This window comes from Pezoporus flaviventris, unplaced genomic scaffold (assembly GCF_033815535.1).
Source record: "Pezoporus flaviventris isolate CSIRO_AGI_PZ_B2104156 unplaced genomic scaffold, CSIRO_AGI_Pfla_v1 ptg000007l, whole genome shotgun sequence".
In the NCBI taxonomy this organism is placed as follows: domain Eukaryota; kingdom Metazoa; phylum Chordata; class Aves; order Psittaciformes; family Psittacidae; genus Pezoporus; species Pezoporus flaviventris.
Window position 1 is genome coordinate 46,585,299 of NW_026892555.1, and position 18,290 is coordinate 46,603,588.

General features: G+C 36.6%; 1 protein-coding gene across 5 annotated transcripts in view; it reads left to right on the forward strand.

Moving 5' to 3' along the window:
* SS18 (SS18 subunit of BAF chromatin remodeling complex) overlaps positions 1 to 18,290 on the forward strand; it is a 370,104-nt gene that overhangs the window by 24,339 nt on the left and 327,475 nt on the right. For 2 of the 5 annotated variants that reach the window (XM_061448625.1, XM_061448623.1), the window contains 6 exons: positions 7,177 to 7,344; positions 8,078 to 8,182; positions 10,333 to 10,425; positions 11,159 to 11,281; positions 13,854 to 13,987; positions 16,053 to 17,746. In XM_061448625.1, the coding sequence (XP_061304609.1) occupies positions 7,177 to 7,344; positions 8,078 to 8,182; positions 10,333 to 10,425; positions 11,159 to 11,281; positions 13,854 to 13,987; positions 16,053 to 16,079 (650 nt within the window). In that variant the 3' untranslated portion in view covers positions 16,080 to 17,746. Of the gene's footprint in view, positions 1 to 7,176; positions 7,345 to 8,077; positions 8,183 to 10,332; positions 10,426 to 11,158; positions 11,282 to 13,853; positions 13,988 to 16,052; positions 17,747 to 18,290 lie in introns of those variants that run through there. The other 3 variants (XR_009742561.1, XM_061448624.1, XM_061448626.1) reach the window with 3 other exon arrangements.

Consider the following 18,290-nt stretch of genomic DNA (forward strand, 5'->3'; position numbering starts at 1 on the left):
TGTTTTCAGGAAATACCCTTGAGTAGGTAGTAAAACTCAGAACTAATTTTGTATCTGTAATATTTGCATAGCATAAACAGAGATGATGTATCCTGTTGAAGTGCAAGGATACTGCACAATTAAAATACTGCATTAGGATCACAACAGACCAAATTATTGAGTTGTATATATATATACTGCATATTCTTATCAATGTGCTTTACAAATCAACAAGCAGTATTGTCAACGTAAGTCTGTTACTAATTGGATCTGGGTGTACCACCTGCTAGGAGACATGCTGCAGAAGTTTGGGACCGTTTGTTCCTGAGGAGTACAGACAGATAAGTGAAACTGGTTGGTTTGTTTATTATATCACTCAAAAAGTTCAAAACAAGCAAGAGACTAAATTAACAAGAGATCAAAAATAAGACAAAACAGAAGTTTCTGCATTTTTCTTATCAGTAGTGAAAGTGGCAAGTCTGAGTCCATCCTTGTACACATTGTTAATGGCATTTTTCTTAAAATTTAAGGGCAGAGGAAACAAAAGATAGGCATATAGCAGAGGATGCTATCACAAGGGGGAATATTTTTTACTCTCTCTCTGAATTGGCAAGTTATCTGTATATTCTGAGCAGTACACAATGGACTAATTTTGTGAACATTGTAAGATGCTTTGGAAAAGTCCTGTGCATGCTCACTTTAAAATGTCTCAGTTGCAGAGAGTTATCAATAAATATGTAGCAGTATGTGTGAGGGAGCCATCCACTAAGTCAGTCTGCAGAAAACAACTTATTTTGTATGATTGGCTTACAATTTAGGACTAGTGACTATTCCATCTCAAAGTAGAGTTCTTTTCCTGGTAATATTCCCCTGCTGTATTTTCACTACTCTGTCAAACTTGAAAATTGCTCAGTCAGAGTTAAGGCAGAAAGGTACTTAAAAGGTTTCTGTTCTGAACAAATAATAGTACTGAAGTGGCTTTGGGGAATAAAGAATAAAGCAGTATCTAACCGAATTACAGGTTCAAGAACAAGAGCAAATTCTCTAGTGAGAGCAAGAGCTGGAGCCATTGCCTGCTGCTCAGGGCCACAGTAAGCTTTCAATTGGGTAACTATTTTTTCCAAATTTTGACCCTTTAGACTGACACTTTTTCCGTTCCAGATGTCTGCTTCAAGGCTGGGGTTTTGGGTTTGGTTTTGTTTTGTTTGTTTGGGGTTTTGTTTGTTTGTTTGTTTAGTGGTGTTTTTTGTTGCAGTTTGTTTTGGGGTTTTTGGGTTTTTGGTTTTTTTTTTGTTTTTGTCCGCCTCGCTTTAGAGCAAGGCTCTGAAACTTGTCTGTTATGCCAGCAAGGTGCTACTTGCTGTATCAATGAAAATACTGTCCCAAATCAGTCAGATTTTAAATACTTAACTACATTTCCTCCATTTTCTGCTTTTAGCTAATATGCCTGTATTGAGATTTAGTAACAAATTAGAGGTAATATTTTTTCTGTCTTTACTGTCTTGTCACTCCAGGATGGCAGGGGGGAAAATGTCATGGGAGTCTGTGAAACTCTGAGATTTGGGTAGGTAGCCATGATCTAGTGTGGCTGGGCAGAGGTCTCAGCAAAGCATGGATAGAGCAGGCTTCTCATCTAAGTGAAGAAATAAGAATGAACCACTAGGAAATGCATTAGGATGCAGTTTAACAGAAAGTAAACAAACAGATTGTGACTTGAAGCTTTCCGAACTGGTTATGTGTGTTGCCAGTCAGTAATAGAAATTAACCAAAATTTCTGAACCTCTCTGTTCTTTTCAGGAGACATTTGTGAACCCCTAAACATGCTTTGTTCCTTTTTGTTGTAAAAGGGTAATCCATATTGAGAATGAGAGTTTCTACTGTGTCTGTCAGTTAATAAGAGCACTAGCTATATATAATGCTAAATATTCTGCAAGATAAGGTCTCTGCATCTCAAGTTGGCTGTTAAAAATTAGTAGATGTTTTTGACCTTAATCTTTTCCTGCATGGGTTCCTCATCTGCAGAGGAATTAATCTGATGGTAAGATTATACCACCTGATTTCACAGGAGTGTTGTGAAAGTATATTCATTATGAAGATTTGGACATTCAGTTACAAATGCCTTAAGAAAACCTATGAGTAAATTAATAATTGTCTTCCTTCAGTGTTTGAGTAGGCATGGCACCTCACATGAACAATTAAGAGGAAGCGAAATATTAAAATAGCTTTTCAGTGAGTAATATCTATTGTGTACTGAACGAGGCAAGTGGTTTTGGAAAACAAGCACGCTGTCAGATAAAGACAGCGTAACACAGAAATGTTTGATGTTAACTTTTGGGTGGTTTGAGCATAATTTTTATGTGCATTTTCTAGCAAAACATCTTGCTGTATATACAGATATTGAGGCAGATGGTGTTAGTAAGAAAAATTGAAAAAGTGCTAATTAAGAAATAAAATGCATAGTAACAGAACCCATTATTGGATTTACTTTGTCTCTGCTTTGTATTTATTATTGGTTTGCACTAGTTTATAAAATGCTAGCCAGAGGAATATGTTAAATGAGAAGCAAAATTTGATAGCATTGGGTTTTTTATGTAGTCAGCCCAGTTGAAAGAAGAATTTTAGTTGTTTTGGATTTTAGTAGCATATTGTTTTAAGTGGGAGATACTGTAGATGACTCTTGATTAAAAAGCTACTGTGGCAGCCTGGGTCATCCATCTGGAATATTGTCTACCTTTTCTGAAAAGATAGGAAGCAGCACAGCTGAGTGAATATGGAAGAAACTCCGTTGTTATGGGTACATTTCTTCTTTTGCATGGGAAGCTACTTCTGTTCAATGAAATATTTCAAGTCTTGCCAGTTACTGACTTTTCAGATGGAAGGTGCAAGCCCGATTTTTCTGGAACCTGAAACTTACGTGGAAATTCCTCTAACTTCTGTTGAACAGATCTGTCACAGCCAGAGACTAATAATAAGTAACAGAATTCAAATACTTTAAAAATAAGGACCAAGAACTTATGGCTTGGCCATCTCAGAAACTTTTTTTTTTTCCTCAGATCCTTTTGCTAAGCTTGGCCATCTCAGAGACTGTGTTTCTCAGATCCTTTTGCTAGGATTCCGTTCTGTTGCCTGGAGCATTTGAAGAAAAGTTGCCAAACTCCCCAGTTTGTATTTAATGAGCATTATAGGTGCTTGGGGTGAGACAGGGGACTAGTTTACTTTTAACAGGTGAGCTCTGCATGAGAGCACCCTGTTGACTGAGTCATTTGCTGAAGACCAGTTGTTGAATTTGGTGCTCATATTTTTATTTTATTTTATTTTTAATTACAATTTAATTTACATAAACTTAGAAAAAGTCCATTAAAGTTTTGGAGCTCTTTCAATTACAAGCAAATACAAAGAGATCATGGTGACAGCAAAGATGAGGCAGGTACAGACTTCGTATTCTTTTGTTGTCCACATAAGGAACATAAAGATAGGAACATCCAGTGTTATCTGAAATAGAAGCCTATTTCGGTATGATAGATCAGATTAAAATTATTTCTGAGGTTGAGAACCTTTTGTGAATGTCTTGCCATCTCTTCATTCCCATGTAAGCACAGGCAATTACATTGCAATACCTTAGCTGCTTATAGTAGCTATGATGTTGAAAAGGACCTTAAGATCATCTACTTCCAACCCCCCTGCCAGGGGCAGCATTGTTGTTGGCCCCCTTCATGTACTGGAAGACTGCTGTGAGGTCTCCACGTAGCCTTCCCTTCTCAAGGCTGAACAGCCCCAACTTTCTCAGCCTGTCTTCATACAGGAGATGCTCCAGTCCCCTGATCGTCCTTGTGGCAGTCTCAATTTTCTGGACATCAAGCTTATTAAAGAAAAATAAAATTATCTCTATGTTCTGAAATGCAGTCATGCTGTAGCTGGATTTGTAGGGTGTCTAGACACAGAAGACATCACAGTTCTCCTATCTTGAAAAAACAAAGGTACAAACAGGCGCCACAGTGCTCATTCTTTTATCTGTTTTCTCTAGTGTAAAATGTGAAAGGTAATGTTAGTAACTAAGGGATATTTTTGTATTACTTCTTTTTAATGTATTTTTTTCATAAGTGACATCTGAAATTATGGTTCAGTTTGAGATGAAGAACTGGTTCTTCAGAAGTTTCAACCATGTCAGCAGTTATTCTTGTCTTCTCACAGCACTTACCACCAGTATCTGAATTTCAGCAGAAGAGACAAAGCTAAGGAGACATTTTTAAACCACAGGTTTTTTTTTCTGCGGCTCTTTCATCCTCAGTACACTTCTGGTCTTGATTTGGTAGGTTTATTTGGGAGCCACTTCTAGTTTGCATTTCTGTTCCTCAGTATTCACCTTACATGTCTGAAGATTAGGTTGTCAGTTTCCTTGAGTAATTGTCAGGGTTTTCTGTGTTAGATTTGTATCATATTAAGTATTATATAATTAATAAATCAGCTTTATTATAGGCTTCATTTAAAAAAAACCAGCAAGCCACCAAATTTGAACCTCCTTGCTCCTCAGAACTTTCCCATAAAATGGTTCCGCTGTGTGAGACGATAGAGAACATGTTTCTTCTTTTAGGTATCTTCTTAATAAGAGAGGGAGATGTGGACCAAACTGGAAGGAAGCCAGGCACTCTGTTATTAACACACTGCACAGTCTGATACAGGGTAGTGAATTCTCATTGTGGCTCTACAAAGCGTTAATGAAGTTCTAATTTAAAAAGCAAACAGAAAACCTCTACATTGCACCATGGGGACCCAACGCATTTTATCACATTGTATTGTGACTAATATTAATATTGTTAATTAACAAGCTTTCTTGAGATCTAGGAATATTATGGCAAGAAGTTTCTATTTTTTTTGCAAGGCTGCCTAATGTTTCTCAGTACTTCCAAACAGAGGAGCAGTGAAATGGAATAATATAAATTACCTACTTGTTCAGAAGATCAAAAAATTAAATAGATTTTTGCTAAGTGAAAACCACTTATGGTATCTGTGTTGAAACCATTTTTTTACTTGAAAACCAGGCACAGAAATTGCCATGCTGAAGGATAGAAGCATAACTGGATCATTTTAAAAGTGGCCAATATTTATCTTCAGAGGAAAATGAAGCTTAACAGAGCTAAGGCCACTTCTCACAGAGAGATTTCACACAGGGGTTTAATGGGATTTAACTAACACCTTTGAATTCATACTGTTAATTAATTTGGCTTAACTTTCTCTTGAAACCCCACAAAGACAGGATATAAGTGACTATATATTCCTTTCCTTATACAAATCCATTGTCAGTACTGACTTTAGGTAGATTTTCAGTGGAGTGGTTTCATGTAGGACTTTCTCCTTGTACTCCAGCACCTAGTTAAAAATAATTAAATTCAATGGTGAGATCTAGCACACAGAAGACTGGATGATGCCTTTTTTTTCCTCTGGGATGGAGCTAAGGAGTGGCTGTGCTAGTTAGATGTTTTGATTTGTTTTGTTTTTTTTAGTTAGTCTTGTCTATAGTTTATAAAACATGGGGGGGGGGGGCAAAAGAAGTTTAGGATTTCACCCTTATAACACTAGTATGTGTTAAGTGGTTTGAATTAGTGCACTATAAAAATAGGTTAAGAAGTTCAGTTCCTTTCACAGTTCTTTTGTCAAATTTTTAATACCGGATCCACTCTTTTCTGAAGTGGTACTAGAGAGGAAGTGAAGAAAGAGTTCTTTGTTAAAAGTCATATTGACCTAACCTGTAATCTCATATAATGAAATGGCCTAATCATCATTTTAATTGCTGTATTATGTCAGCAGGGTGTTCTTTACTGTCTGTTTTCATTACTGAAGTTTGCATTTCTTCAGTTCAGCCTTAATCAGATTTTCTCAGCTGGTAAAACATGAGAAGTACTTGATCTCTCCTGGTCTTTTTCTGTGGTTCATAGCAATGTGGTGCAACTTTGTATGAAAGAAGATTTTTGTTACAGGCTGCTTGGGACTGTTCAGTGGTGGGCAGAGCATGGATTCCTGTGGGCTTTTCAGCATACTGCTTGTTGTGTGCTTGCCTGACTCAGTGGTACATGTGGTTTGTCTTTACAGGCTGAATACAATTCTTTATTTTGTAATAAGAGCCAAGTGGCTTGTTGATGGACTGTAACAACATGTATATTGAAACTATTTCCTAAGGAGCTGGCAATGTTAAATAATTTCTGTGACTTACCAAGTTTTCCCCATCAGGTTTTCATCTACACTTTCTCTGCAGATGCTTTTTAAAATAAGCAAACAAAAAATGGTGAAAGTGTTTCAGTTACCTTTGTGCATGAGTAAACTTAATGTCTATATAGTTGTCCTGGCCTCAGCTGCAACAGTTATTTTTCTCCGTCTTAGTAGCGAGTGCAGTGCTGTGTTTCGTCTTTAGTCTGAGAACAATGCTGATAACGCACCAGTGTTTTAGTTGTTGCTAATTAATGCTTACCCCGATCAAGGACTTTTTGGTCTCGCATGCTTTGCCAGTGAGGAGGGGCACAAGAAGCTGGGAGGGAGCAGAGACAGGACACCTGACCCAAACTAGCCAAAGGGGTATTCCATACCACAGCACGTCATGCCCAGTATATAAACTGGGGTGAGTCACCTGGGAGGCCCAGATCGCTGCTTGAATTGGGCTGGGTATCAGTCGGCGGGTGGTGAGCAGTTGTACTGTGCATCATCTGTGTTTATTGTTCTTTTTCTCTTCCCTTTTTAGTTTTATATTCTCTCCCCTTGTTACTTCTGTTATTATAGGTGGTGGTAGCAGTAGTAGTTTTGTGTTATACCTTAGTTACTGGACTGTTCTTATCTGAACCTGTGGGAGTTACATGCTTTTGATTCTCTTCTCTATCCGGCTGGGAGGGGGGCGGGGGGGGGGGAATAAGGGGGAAGAGAGAGTGAGTGAGTGGCTGCATGGTTCTGAGTTACCAGCTGGGCTTTAATCATGACAGTAGTTTGAAGAAAAATCATCTAGAAAGCAGCTTCATGGAGGCGCAGTTCTGTTTTGTAACATGGTTCATGAGTTGATCATCTGTGTTTGTATAGGTCTAGGAACAACAGATCCTCAAAGTTTTTTTTTTTTTTGTCTATTTTTAAAAGGTTGGGTTTTCTATGTTCTGTTTGAAGGGTTTAATCGCAGGTTATGTGTTACAGAAGATGTGTTTGCTACTTTTCCTTCTACAGGTCCAATGATGCACCAGCAGCCTCCCTCCCAGCAATACAACATGCCACAAGCTGGTGGCCAGCATTACCAGGGGCAGCAGCCACCTATGGGAATGATGGGCCAAGTTAACCAAGGAAATCACATAATGGGTCAGAGGCAGATTCCTCCATACAGGCCACCACAGCAAGGTAGGACTTCACTTCAGTGTTTTTACATTGGCTTTAAATAGCCATCTTTAAAACTATTTTAAATCACTTTTCTTGCTTACAATTTCAATCAAATTATTGGGTGTCACAGACTGTTTGTGGACTCTTTTTGTTACCCTTTTAAGGGTGGTTCTTGCAGGAACAGATTACTGGTATAACCATGAAGCGTGAAGACAAGTATTTCTTTTGTTTTGAGTTCTTTCTGACAAAAAGTATGTAAAAATACTCAGCATCTCAGATATGCTGATGCAGAATTCTGTTTCAATATTTAAATGATAGGTACAGTAAAGGAACAGAGTGCCTGCTTGGTTCTGAATTCGCTCAATTATGAAAAAAGGAGCAATGTTCCACAATCTTGCTTCTCTGTTTTCTTTTTCCTTTTTTTTTTCTTGCCAGTCCTTTTAGAAAAGGAATAACTTTATTTTTAGCTCCTTAGTCTGCTATGCGCATGTTGCTAAAATGAGCTCAAAACTGAAGTTTCTTATATATGTGCTCAATCTAATGCAGCCAAACAACTGTGTTTGTGTATATATAGATAGATAAGTTTAATTTTTATATTTTTTTAAGTAAACCAGATTACATATGTTGTCTGAAATGCAACAGTATGGGTGGGGAGTACATTTGAGAAAGATTTCTCATACTAAAATCAGAAATTAGCAGGCTTTATAACAGAGAAAACAAGTTATTTACGTATTGACTGGTTGTGGTTTTTCAGGCCCACCACAGCAGTACTCAGGCCAGGAAGACTATTATGGGGACCAATACAGTCATGGTGGACAAGGTCCTCCAGAAGGCATGAACCAGCAATATTACCCTGATGGTAATCTCTCATAAATGTTAACTTTCCCATTTTCTATACCTGCCCAATACTAATGTAGTCATATGCCCAAAATTAGGGAATATGGCAAGAATAGTAATTGGATGTCATACCTCACATTTACAAAACCTTCCAAATTCAGAATTGTTACTACAGTTTAAGTTACTATGACAAGTTAATTTTACAACTTACTGAAAGCATGTAATTTGTAACTCCCACTTGAAACTCTACCAACAGTTTTAGTATTTCAAAATGAAGTGCTGTAATTGGTTTATCTAAAAGTGTGGAGGGTTCCTTAGCATATCTAGTATAATTGAGTTGAATTAAAACAGTTGTAATTTTGTTGTAATTAAGAGAGGGGGCGATATCCTTTTATTAAAGATTTTATCAAACTTGAAAAACTTGGTAAAAAGATGTGGGTTTTCTGTAAATATTCTGGTTTTAAACTTAGTTTTAGTTTTCATGTAAGTTGCACAAATGTGTTATTGCTGCTATGGTATGGGCCTTCAGTTTAATTTCTACAAAGGGATAAAATGGTCCCTGCCCTGGGGAGATCATAATTGTGAATCCTCTTTAGAAGTCCCCCCAGTCCTTTCAAGGCAAGACTGGAACTTTGAATTTCATAAATCTGTCCTCCTACTTCTTGGAATTTAGAGTGCTGAAGGCTATTAGATTGTGTTATGAGTTAGAAAAGTTGCAATTAACGTGTTTTTGGGCTGAGCAGAGGCTGGGAGAACACAGATGCTGACTCATGACTACTCTGATAACAGTGTGCGCAACTTAATGGTATCTTACAAAGTTCAAGGAATGTGGTAGATGTTAATGTTTTAAGAATGTACACACAGCAAAGTAGAGTAATTGCCAATGCAGCTACTCATTGAAAATAAACGGATACAAGTTGGTTGTTTGAATTTTAATTTCTATCAAATTGATTTTAAGGTACATTGACCCACGTCTGTATAAGCTTACATGTGTTATTTGTTTAATTATCTGACAAGTTGCGTTAGCTCATCAATAAATTTTCATTTGGGAACTTTTATGTTATGCACATGAACTTTAAAGGGTTACAGGCAATTTAAGTAAGGGCAATTCAGTGTTACCATCAACAGCTCTGTGGCAGCACAGATTACTTCTCTAAGACCTATTTGTTCTAGTCAGTCTTTATCATTACCTCATTATTACTCATGTAGCACCTAAAGAGAATGTATTGTAGTACTTGTTTTAATGAGTATGCATTTATATTAGATTCAGTCAATGATGTATGGTAGAGTAGCAGAACTAAATATGATGACTTCTTAGTTTTAGAACTTTCTCATTTCTTTTTAATTCCAAAATTTTATTCCAAATTTATATAATCTGTGTAATTTTAATTTCAAATTTAAACATAATTTTGGCTTGTTTTCTTGAAGCTAGCAGTAAGATATATTTTGGTCATCTGTAAGATAAAATATATTTCTTATAAAAAGCAACAACAGGTAGGGTGCTTACTGCATATATTGGATTCTTAATCAGATATGCCAGAAAAGGAAGGTTTGTTTGCAGTGATCCTACTCAGGACTGAAATGTAAGAGGAAAAGATTTCTTGAGACTTGTAGGAATTCTGTTTGTAGAAAAAATTTTGAGAATGTTGTTTTTCTGTTGCTTAAAAGCAAAATCTAATGTAGACTGTGGTTCATAACTTCATTGAGCTTTTTTTGTTATATTTCACACTGCTTTTAGCATATGCTTTTGAATTGGAGATCAGCGGAACAGGTGTTAGACAAAGTATGATAATTGCTTTCTTTGTTCATTCTAATTTAATTCAGGTTATTTACATGTGAAAGGCCTAAATGCTTTCAAATTTTTTTTTTTTTTTGAGTGAAAGATAAAGTACTCCCCTCCTCCCCTCCAACAAGGATTATCAGTAGGTTAAGACCATCCCTTGCTGTGATGTTGATAAAACTACTGCGTTAAGCCTTTTTTTTTTCCTGTCACATGTTAATTCAATATGAAAGGAAATCATATTAATAAGTCTTTGGCTAATACATTTGAAAATTCTTTTTCATGTATATCCAGTTGAAATTTTTTTCATTTTTCTGAGAAATGAAATATTTTGAGGGTTTTCACTCAGAGGCCATTAACGTTTCTTCCTGTCTCTTGTCGAATTGATGTAGGTCATAATGATTACGGTTATCAGCAACCGTCGTATCCTGAACAAGGCTACGATAGGCCTTATGAGGATTCCTCACAACATTACTACGAAGGAGGTATCTATATACCTTCACACACATACGCACATACATTCCCTTTCCTCCCTCACCCGCAACGGGAACAGAAATTCCTGCACAACACAACTTATACCCATGCAAAGCTCTTGTAGAATACTAGTTGCTGGCTGTCTTGAAAATTGCAGGGAACTTGAAGTGTTCAGAATAATTTCTTGCAAACACCTAAAATATATAACCACAATTTGCAATTTCTAACAACAGTAAAATGACTAAAACACTCTAGAGACTTATTTTTTTTTTTTACCTCAATGGAAATTTTTATTTAAACATAAATTTGTTGGTTCAGTTGTCTATCTTTTTGTGTGTGTATATATATTTTGTATAATTGTAGTGCCGTTAGGAAACAGCTTGCTGATCTTGTGTAGCTAGTCTGTGCTCTTGTAGCTGTCCTTAATTTTGTCTTTTTTTTTTTTTTTCCTTTTATTTAGCATAGTCATGGTCTTATGACTGTGATGTTCCAGTAAATGTAATGCTCGTTTGGCAGAGATGCTGAAAATGCTGCAGTTCAACTTTGCAATACTGGCTTTAACTGCAGTTTATTTGGCCGAATTCCTACTCTTTGGTTTGAGTTTTCTTTGTTTTGTTCAGTTTTTGAAATCAATACTGCATTTTCATTTTGTTCTTGTGTTGTTGGCTGTGCATCTTAGAGGGGAAAAAAATTAATGAAGTAGATATCTTTATAAGCTTTTGCTTTCTTGCAATCATCTTACAGGAAACTCGCAGTATGGTCAGCAGCAAGATGCGTATCAAGGACCACCCCAACAGCAGGGTTATCCACCACAACAGCAGCAATATCCAGGCCAGCAGGGCTATCCAGGACAACAGCAGGGTTATGGTAAGAACCTGAAGACACAGGCAGCAATCGCAGAAGAGACATATGTTATTCATTCCATATTTTACTTGGTTGAAAGGCCAAGATTGTGCAAAAAAGCTGCCCACAATTTCACTGGGCCAAAACAAGAAAGCGTAGAAGACAGCATGTTTTGGGAAGTAGATTGTGTTGTCAGTCTGGGACAGTGTGGTGGCACAGAAAAACAAAGATGTCTGTAATTTAGACCCAGAAGCACTCTGCTCTCTTGTGTCCTCTGTAGGTGAACACTGTCAGGAGTTCACAAAAACGGCAGAGCCATTTATACCCTGATCAGTAAGGAAACAAATAAGCATTACCAATGCAGATTTCAAGAGAGGTTGCCTCATAAATTTGTACAAGTGATGCAAACCATCTGATGTGTGGCAGGAATCAGAAATCCACTGCCGCATGTGAGATAATACAGTCCTTAAATTCAAGGAAAGCGTCCCAAACAGGGAACTTAAAGTATTGGTGTGTAAATACTGTGCATTACATCTGAAAATTTGAGGTCAGAAGAGCATACTGAAAATACTGCTCTTTCAGGTTTTACTTGCTTGCATATTGTAAAGCTCTGCATATTTATTTCAGAATAAGGAATCTTTGAAACCTAATTTCATATGTTTAACTTTTAGCTTTGTTGCAGGTTTAGGTGTTGAAACTTTTTCAGCGTTGTGTATGCGAGGAGTGCATGAATGACTTGTTTGCCGTGTAGATAAATGCCAGTTAACACATTAAATCCAGTTACGTTGAGACAGAGTTAAATTTTAAGAGGATCCACTGAGATTTAGCAAGTTTTTGCCTTGTAGAGGTTACAAATGGATAGTTTTAAAATAATACTTAGGGACTTATATTCTACTAAATGGAGCACAGGAACAAAAAGAACATTAAAGTGAAGGTCCATCTAGCTCACTCTTCTAAATTTTGTAAATAAAGAAATCTGACTTATTCTAAAACCTTAGGTTAAGAAATGGAGGAAAGGAGTGAAGAAATCTGTTGGAGTGAACTCACCCACCGTAATTTGTAAACCCAAATAGCATGCTTCTCAGTTTTCATTTTTTAGCAGAAATGGATACTGATGTTCCATTTTTATTTTATAAAATGTGTCACTGAATATCTAGAATTCAGCTATAAAGAATGACCATGAATAAATAAAACCAAGTTTCGTTTGTCAGCACTTTTTAGGATTGTAGTATCTTTGCTTGATTTAATATTAGTTTTCATTCTAATTTGCAAAAATAAATCATGATCACAGATATTATTATCAACCTTTAAGGTTTCATTACATGTAGAAAGCTGAAATTGCATAGGTGAAGGAGATTTGAGGCCTGAGGTGGATGTTAATAGCCTATGGAACTTTTCTTTTCCAGGTCATCTTTTTGACTGTTATATAGATCCAGAATTGCTAAAAGATTTACCAGCTGATGTCATCTTGATGTCCAGTGCCTATAGCTAAAGCTAACCCTCCCTACCACTGAATGACATTACAGCTAAAACATATCCGTTTCTTCTGAGGGAGCAAAAAAAAAAAAAATAATTATTTTGTTTAAAAGAAAGCACTTCTGAAGAGTTGCAAATTTCCTGGACTCTGCCCATTTTTAAGGGGTGGTGGTGAAAAGCTAAATCCACTGGAAAAAATCCATATGAAGTGTCACTGAAGCAGATGGTAGGCCATCTTTCCCAAGGTGGAAGGGAATTAAGTTAATTTTGCTTTCAAATGTGGCTGCCTTAGGTTACTAACCTGATGGTAGTAACCGTTAGGTTAGCTTCCAGTGGTAGACAAACCAAGTCCCTGTGAATAGTAACAGAGTTTGTATTGACAAAAGAACTGCTTCCTTTTATAGCCAAAAAAGGCTGGAGCCAAGTGGTGAGATTTTCCATCTTTTTTTCTGAAAAATTAGGATGACCAGCAGAGTATGGAGTTAGGGAGTGCTTTTTTCCATCCCACAGTAGCATTTACTATTTGTCACATCTCACATTTTGTGAATGTAACTTGCTTGCCTGATACGCCATTTATGATTGCCTGCCATGGTATGGGAACTGACTTCTGGCAGTGCAGCCCTGCTAGGCTCTTCAGAGGGTCCAGATGCTAAACACTGCTGATCATCTGGCTGCTCCTGGCATTAGAAAGTTCTAAGACTGGAGTGGCATTACAGCAGGAGGAGAGCCTGTCTCCCCAAAGCCTGAACAGTGCTCATATTTAGGATTTGTCATTTCTTGCCTCGTTCTTCTCTGTCCTATGATCCTGTGACAATGTGTGAAACTACATGCATTCATAATAAAAAATGAATATATAAATAAAGGTAAATATTTCTGTAATTGGACCACAGGCCCTGTCAGCCAGGGTGCTTTCCAGGGTAAGAGGAGGGCTACTGATCCCTGATACATTTTTAGGTAGGAAGAAAACTAATTGGACAGTAGTGATACTTCTTAGCCCTGCACAGTTGTAAAATTCAAAGCTTTTACTGTTCCTTTTCTTACTAGCACTTTAAGCAGTCTATTTTCTTTTTTTGTTTGTTTGTTTGTTGGTTTTTTTTGTTTCCATTTTAATGTTTTCCAGGCCCCTCCCAGAGTGGTCCAGGACCTCAGTATCCCAGTTATCCACAAGGACAAGGCCAGCAGTATGGGGGATACAGGCCCACTCAGCCTGGGCCACCACAGCCACCACAGCAGAGGCCTTATGGATATGACCAGGTATTCTTTCATTTGATGAGAAAGTTGTGATTCTGACACACTTATTTGATAATCTTAGTTTCTTGTGGACATTTAAACTAATGAATTAGAGGACATGGTCTCTCAGGTATGTATGTACAACTCTCTTGGATTTTATTTCCTGGTGAGTTACCCAGAATCATTTATCTGGAGGTATGATTAGTCATTCTCTTGCAAAGTGTTAATGCAATTTTTTGTAAGGCACTCCAGGCAGTATTTTTGGACCTTAAAGATTAAGGTGATCTGTTTCATAAGCCTCATGGTGGATGACTAATATGATAGATGAGGTTCTTAAATCTCATGGTGGATCATTCTTCATTACTGCTTTGCAATAAAAATGGTTGAATTTATTTTCCACAAACACAATCCACTAAGCCTCCTCTCCAGCTGCAGAAACACCTCAGGTGTGCAGCTGATGGCCTTCTACTGTAAAGCCATGTGGGCAGACATGAATCCTGTTTTGACACAGATTTTCTCTGAGCAGTATAATGAACACTGAACAGGGGAAACAAGTGACCTGGAAATCAACTGCTTGTTTCCATTGCTGCTAAGATAGGTAGTGCCTAAAACTCGGGGATGGAGTTCTAGTGAAGGACTTCTGTAAAAAAGCTTCTGTATAAAAAGCCTGAAGTGGAAAGTTTATTCCTGTAGAAGGCACTAAACTATAAAAATACAATTTTGCAATATGAATTGTTCAGAAGTGTCATTAAGATGTACACTGTTACTTTTCTTTGCATAAATAAAATGGAGATTAGCTAAATGTACATTATGATCAATTTGAGGTCCTAGTGTTTTATCCTGATATGTCAGCAGGTGATCAGTGGAACTTTCAATAAGAATTTTCCCGTGGAAGTGAGAATAGCTACAGTTGTCCATATATTTAAAGGAGAACAGTTGGCTTGCTTTCTACAGATATTAGTAAAGACAAGGAAGAAGGAACTGTCTCTTTCAGTGTGGCAGTTTAGAGATACAATTACTTCTCATTATTTGATTAACAAAATGCTTATGCACTAAACTAATAACTTCCTCCTGTAAATAATAAGCTGTGGAAAATTGCTTCGCATGTGGTGAATGTAGGGTCAAGGGAACTTAATCTCAATTTGCTGAGTTTCTTCCAGCTTTCTTTGCAGTAGAATTGGATACCCCTCTCTGTAGATGGGCTCTACTCTTCCAGTTTGTGCAGTCTTAAGTTCCACTGGGAAACTCAAATATAGAAGGCCTCTCTTTCATACTAGCCATTCCCATAGGTATTGCATTGATTAAATTCTGATCTGGCAGTTGTTTTGACTGTCTCATGGAAAAAAATGACATTGCAACATAAAATGGTACTTAACATGGAATGGTGCCAGGACAGTAGCTTGGAGAACATTTACTTTTTACCACACTACCTGTTTCTGCAAGCCTTGAAGCCTGTGTGAAAGATCATGGCAAGCATGTAGCATTGATGCTTTCACCTCTGCCCTGCTCTGCAGTACATGACATTCTGTCAAAAGAAATAGAGAATATCAATAAGGGTAATAATTCTATGTATCAGATACCTGGAATAATTGGTTCCCATAGGATATGTTGACTAGTTGTGTTCACAGGGATGTGCCTTGGGTTTTGAGATGCATATATCAGTCCATTCTGTGATGTTTGATGTATGAATATTTTTAGGTATTTCTAAAAGCAGGTAATTTCCTAAATTACTTTGAATTTGAGTGACCTGGTCTTTTTGAAATAATTTTCAAAGTTTGGGTGGGAAGTAACTCCTATATTTTATTTTTGGTGGTGTTTTGCAAATTTCACAGCAGTCTGTTGAATTTAAAGTTTCACTCTTTTGATCAAATTAGCATCCTGGATTTCAGTCTGCATCATCAGTCTTCCTTGTAAAACGTAAAGGGTTTTTAGTGAGATGAAACTGTACCACTTACATCAGCATATTGTTTATTGTTATTTGATCTTCAACAACATCATGGTTTATTTGGATGGTCTTCTGATTTCAGCTTTTAATACAGGAAAAATATGTCTTGTGATCTAATCATGTATTTTGAATTTTTTTTTTTAGGGTCAGTATGGAAATTACCAACAGTGAAAAAGTACTCACATTCCAGTAGGCAATATCTTTTAGCAGCCATATTGTCTCCTCAGCACTGTGGACATCTTCCTGAGATGAGAACCTCCCATTCCATCTAGCTTTTGGAAAAATCTTGTGGCTGTTTTATGGTATACAGTCTTTATGGGTTAATTGTTAAAGACTGTAGATTCTCAGAAACTGATTTCACATCTCTACTCTAGATGGCAATATTGGACAGAAAATACATGACATAATTTGCAGTGAGTTGACTATATGTCAAATAGACTGTTACAGACTGAAAGGTGCGAACAGCTTTGTATGTTTATGAAGGTTATGGGAATTTAATATTTTTTCCACAGATTTTTTTTGTAGGGGAAAAGGGGAAATGCACACTTTTTACAGCAGCAATATTTTGTATATTATGTTTTTCATGTGGTGAATATGCAAGACAGTACACTACTCACTGGGCAGGATAAGAAATCTACTCTTAAAAATAGGTAGAGGCATGATAAGTGCTTGATTGTATAAATCTCGAAATGGTGTACAATAAAGATAACAGTGAAAAAAGATGGAGAACATCATACATCACTGATAGGTTCATGTACAAAGAGAATGAGAATCCCAGTTATCTAAATGGGAACATAATTAAGGACAGTATAATATAGTCTTGTGCAAAGATTAATTTTTTAAGCTTTCCAATTTTTCTGAGTGAAGCAGTTTTATAAAAATTATTTCTAACATAGTTTGACAGTTTTCTGCAACATTTTTTGGGTAACAAGGTAAATGTTTGGGTTTTATTTCTCAAGTGTTTTGTCACAGCTTTGCAAAAGCAAGCTGTAATCCCTCTTAATAATTGCAATAACAAAGAAAATGACAAGTGTTAATTTTACTTGGCTTGAATATGCAAAGAACTTGAAAAAAGTATGGAGGACAGGACTGTATTGTATAAGTGTATTTTAATCTTTAGTTGAATAATTTGTATGTATCAAAATAGCCTAGAAGACTTTGTAAAACCTATCTAAACTTTCCTAACTGGGAGATATAATATCTTTAGAAAGGGGGCATTTTCTGTGTGTGTCCATTTTCTTATCGGTTAACATGAGACCAAGGGATGTTTTATAACATCAAATATAAAACCTATTGGTGAGATAAATGCCAAATTTTGGTTTGAACTACGTTACGGCTTATAGTGTTGCATGTGAGATAGAGGCAGCACCTTGATCAATAGCATAGTACACACAAAAAATTGGTTTTGAGACTGTCCTGAAACTGTATATCAGATAAATGGATATTCTGTTGTGCAGGAATATATGCATTCAGGAATTCTTGGCAACCTTTATAAAGGACAAAACTTAAAATTAGCCCAGGGGTGAAACAATATTTCAGTTTTAGTTGATCATATTTGGGGTTTAAAACCAGAAAACCAGCTGGTATTCATTATACGTACGACATCACACATGGAAGACAAGATTTTAAATTTGTTCATCATTTTTAAAGGGAAAACAGTTTTCTTAAAGTTGATAGAAAATACACATCAAGGTTTGAACAGATACGGCATGAGGAACATTATTATGAATGAAATGCTTGTAGGTTCTGTGCCAATTTTCCACCACTGTGTACTTCATCGCTATTTAAAACTGTACTCCATCAATTCTAACGGAAGAATAAATTATTTGTGATTTTAATTTTCTCATTTGTTTCTTTAAATTAGATCCCGATCACTCTGATGTCTCATCTGGAGACTCTGCTGTGGGTTATTTTATAGAAGTTTGGCCAGAATAACCAAACTGTATTTGCATTCTAGGACTTTATCAAAATTCTCTTGCCATAGCCAAGTTAATTAGAATTAACTGTTCAGTAATCAGCATGTTGTGTAGGTTGTTTGTTACAAAATTCTTCCTCTGAAAATGAAGGTCCATGAGGCTATAATCAAGATGACTGAATTAGATAAATGAGTTGAGGAGGCAAAAATGTGTTGAACCCAGCCTGGTGTAGATATGTTATCTCATTTGAAATAAGCTCAACTGACATTAAGAAATAATTTGTCTTGCCAGCCCATCTTGTGTTGTCTTATTCTCCTTTTTAATGGAAACTAAAATTGCAGTTTTAATAAGCAGAATTTCCTCCAGGGTTTCCCTCCTAGAGACTACTGCATTTGCAAGGTTTAATTGTTTTATAACGGTCCTGTTTCGTAAAACTTTTTAATTGGTGGTGACAAAAATTACCTTA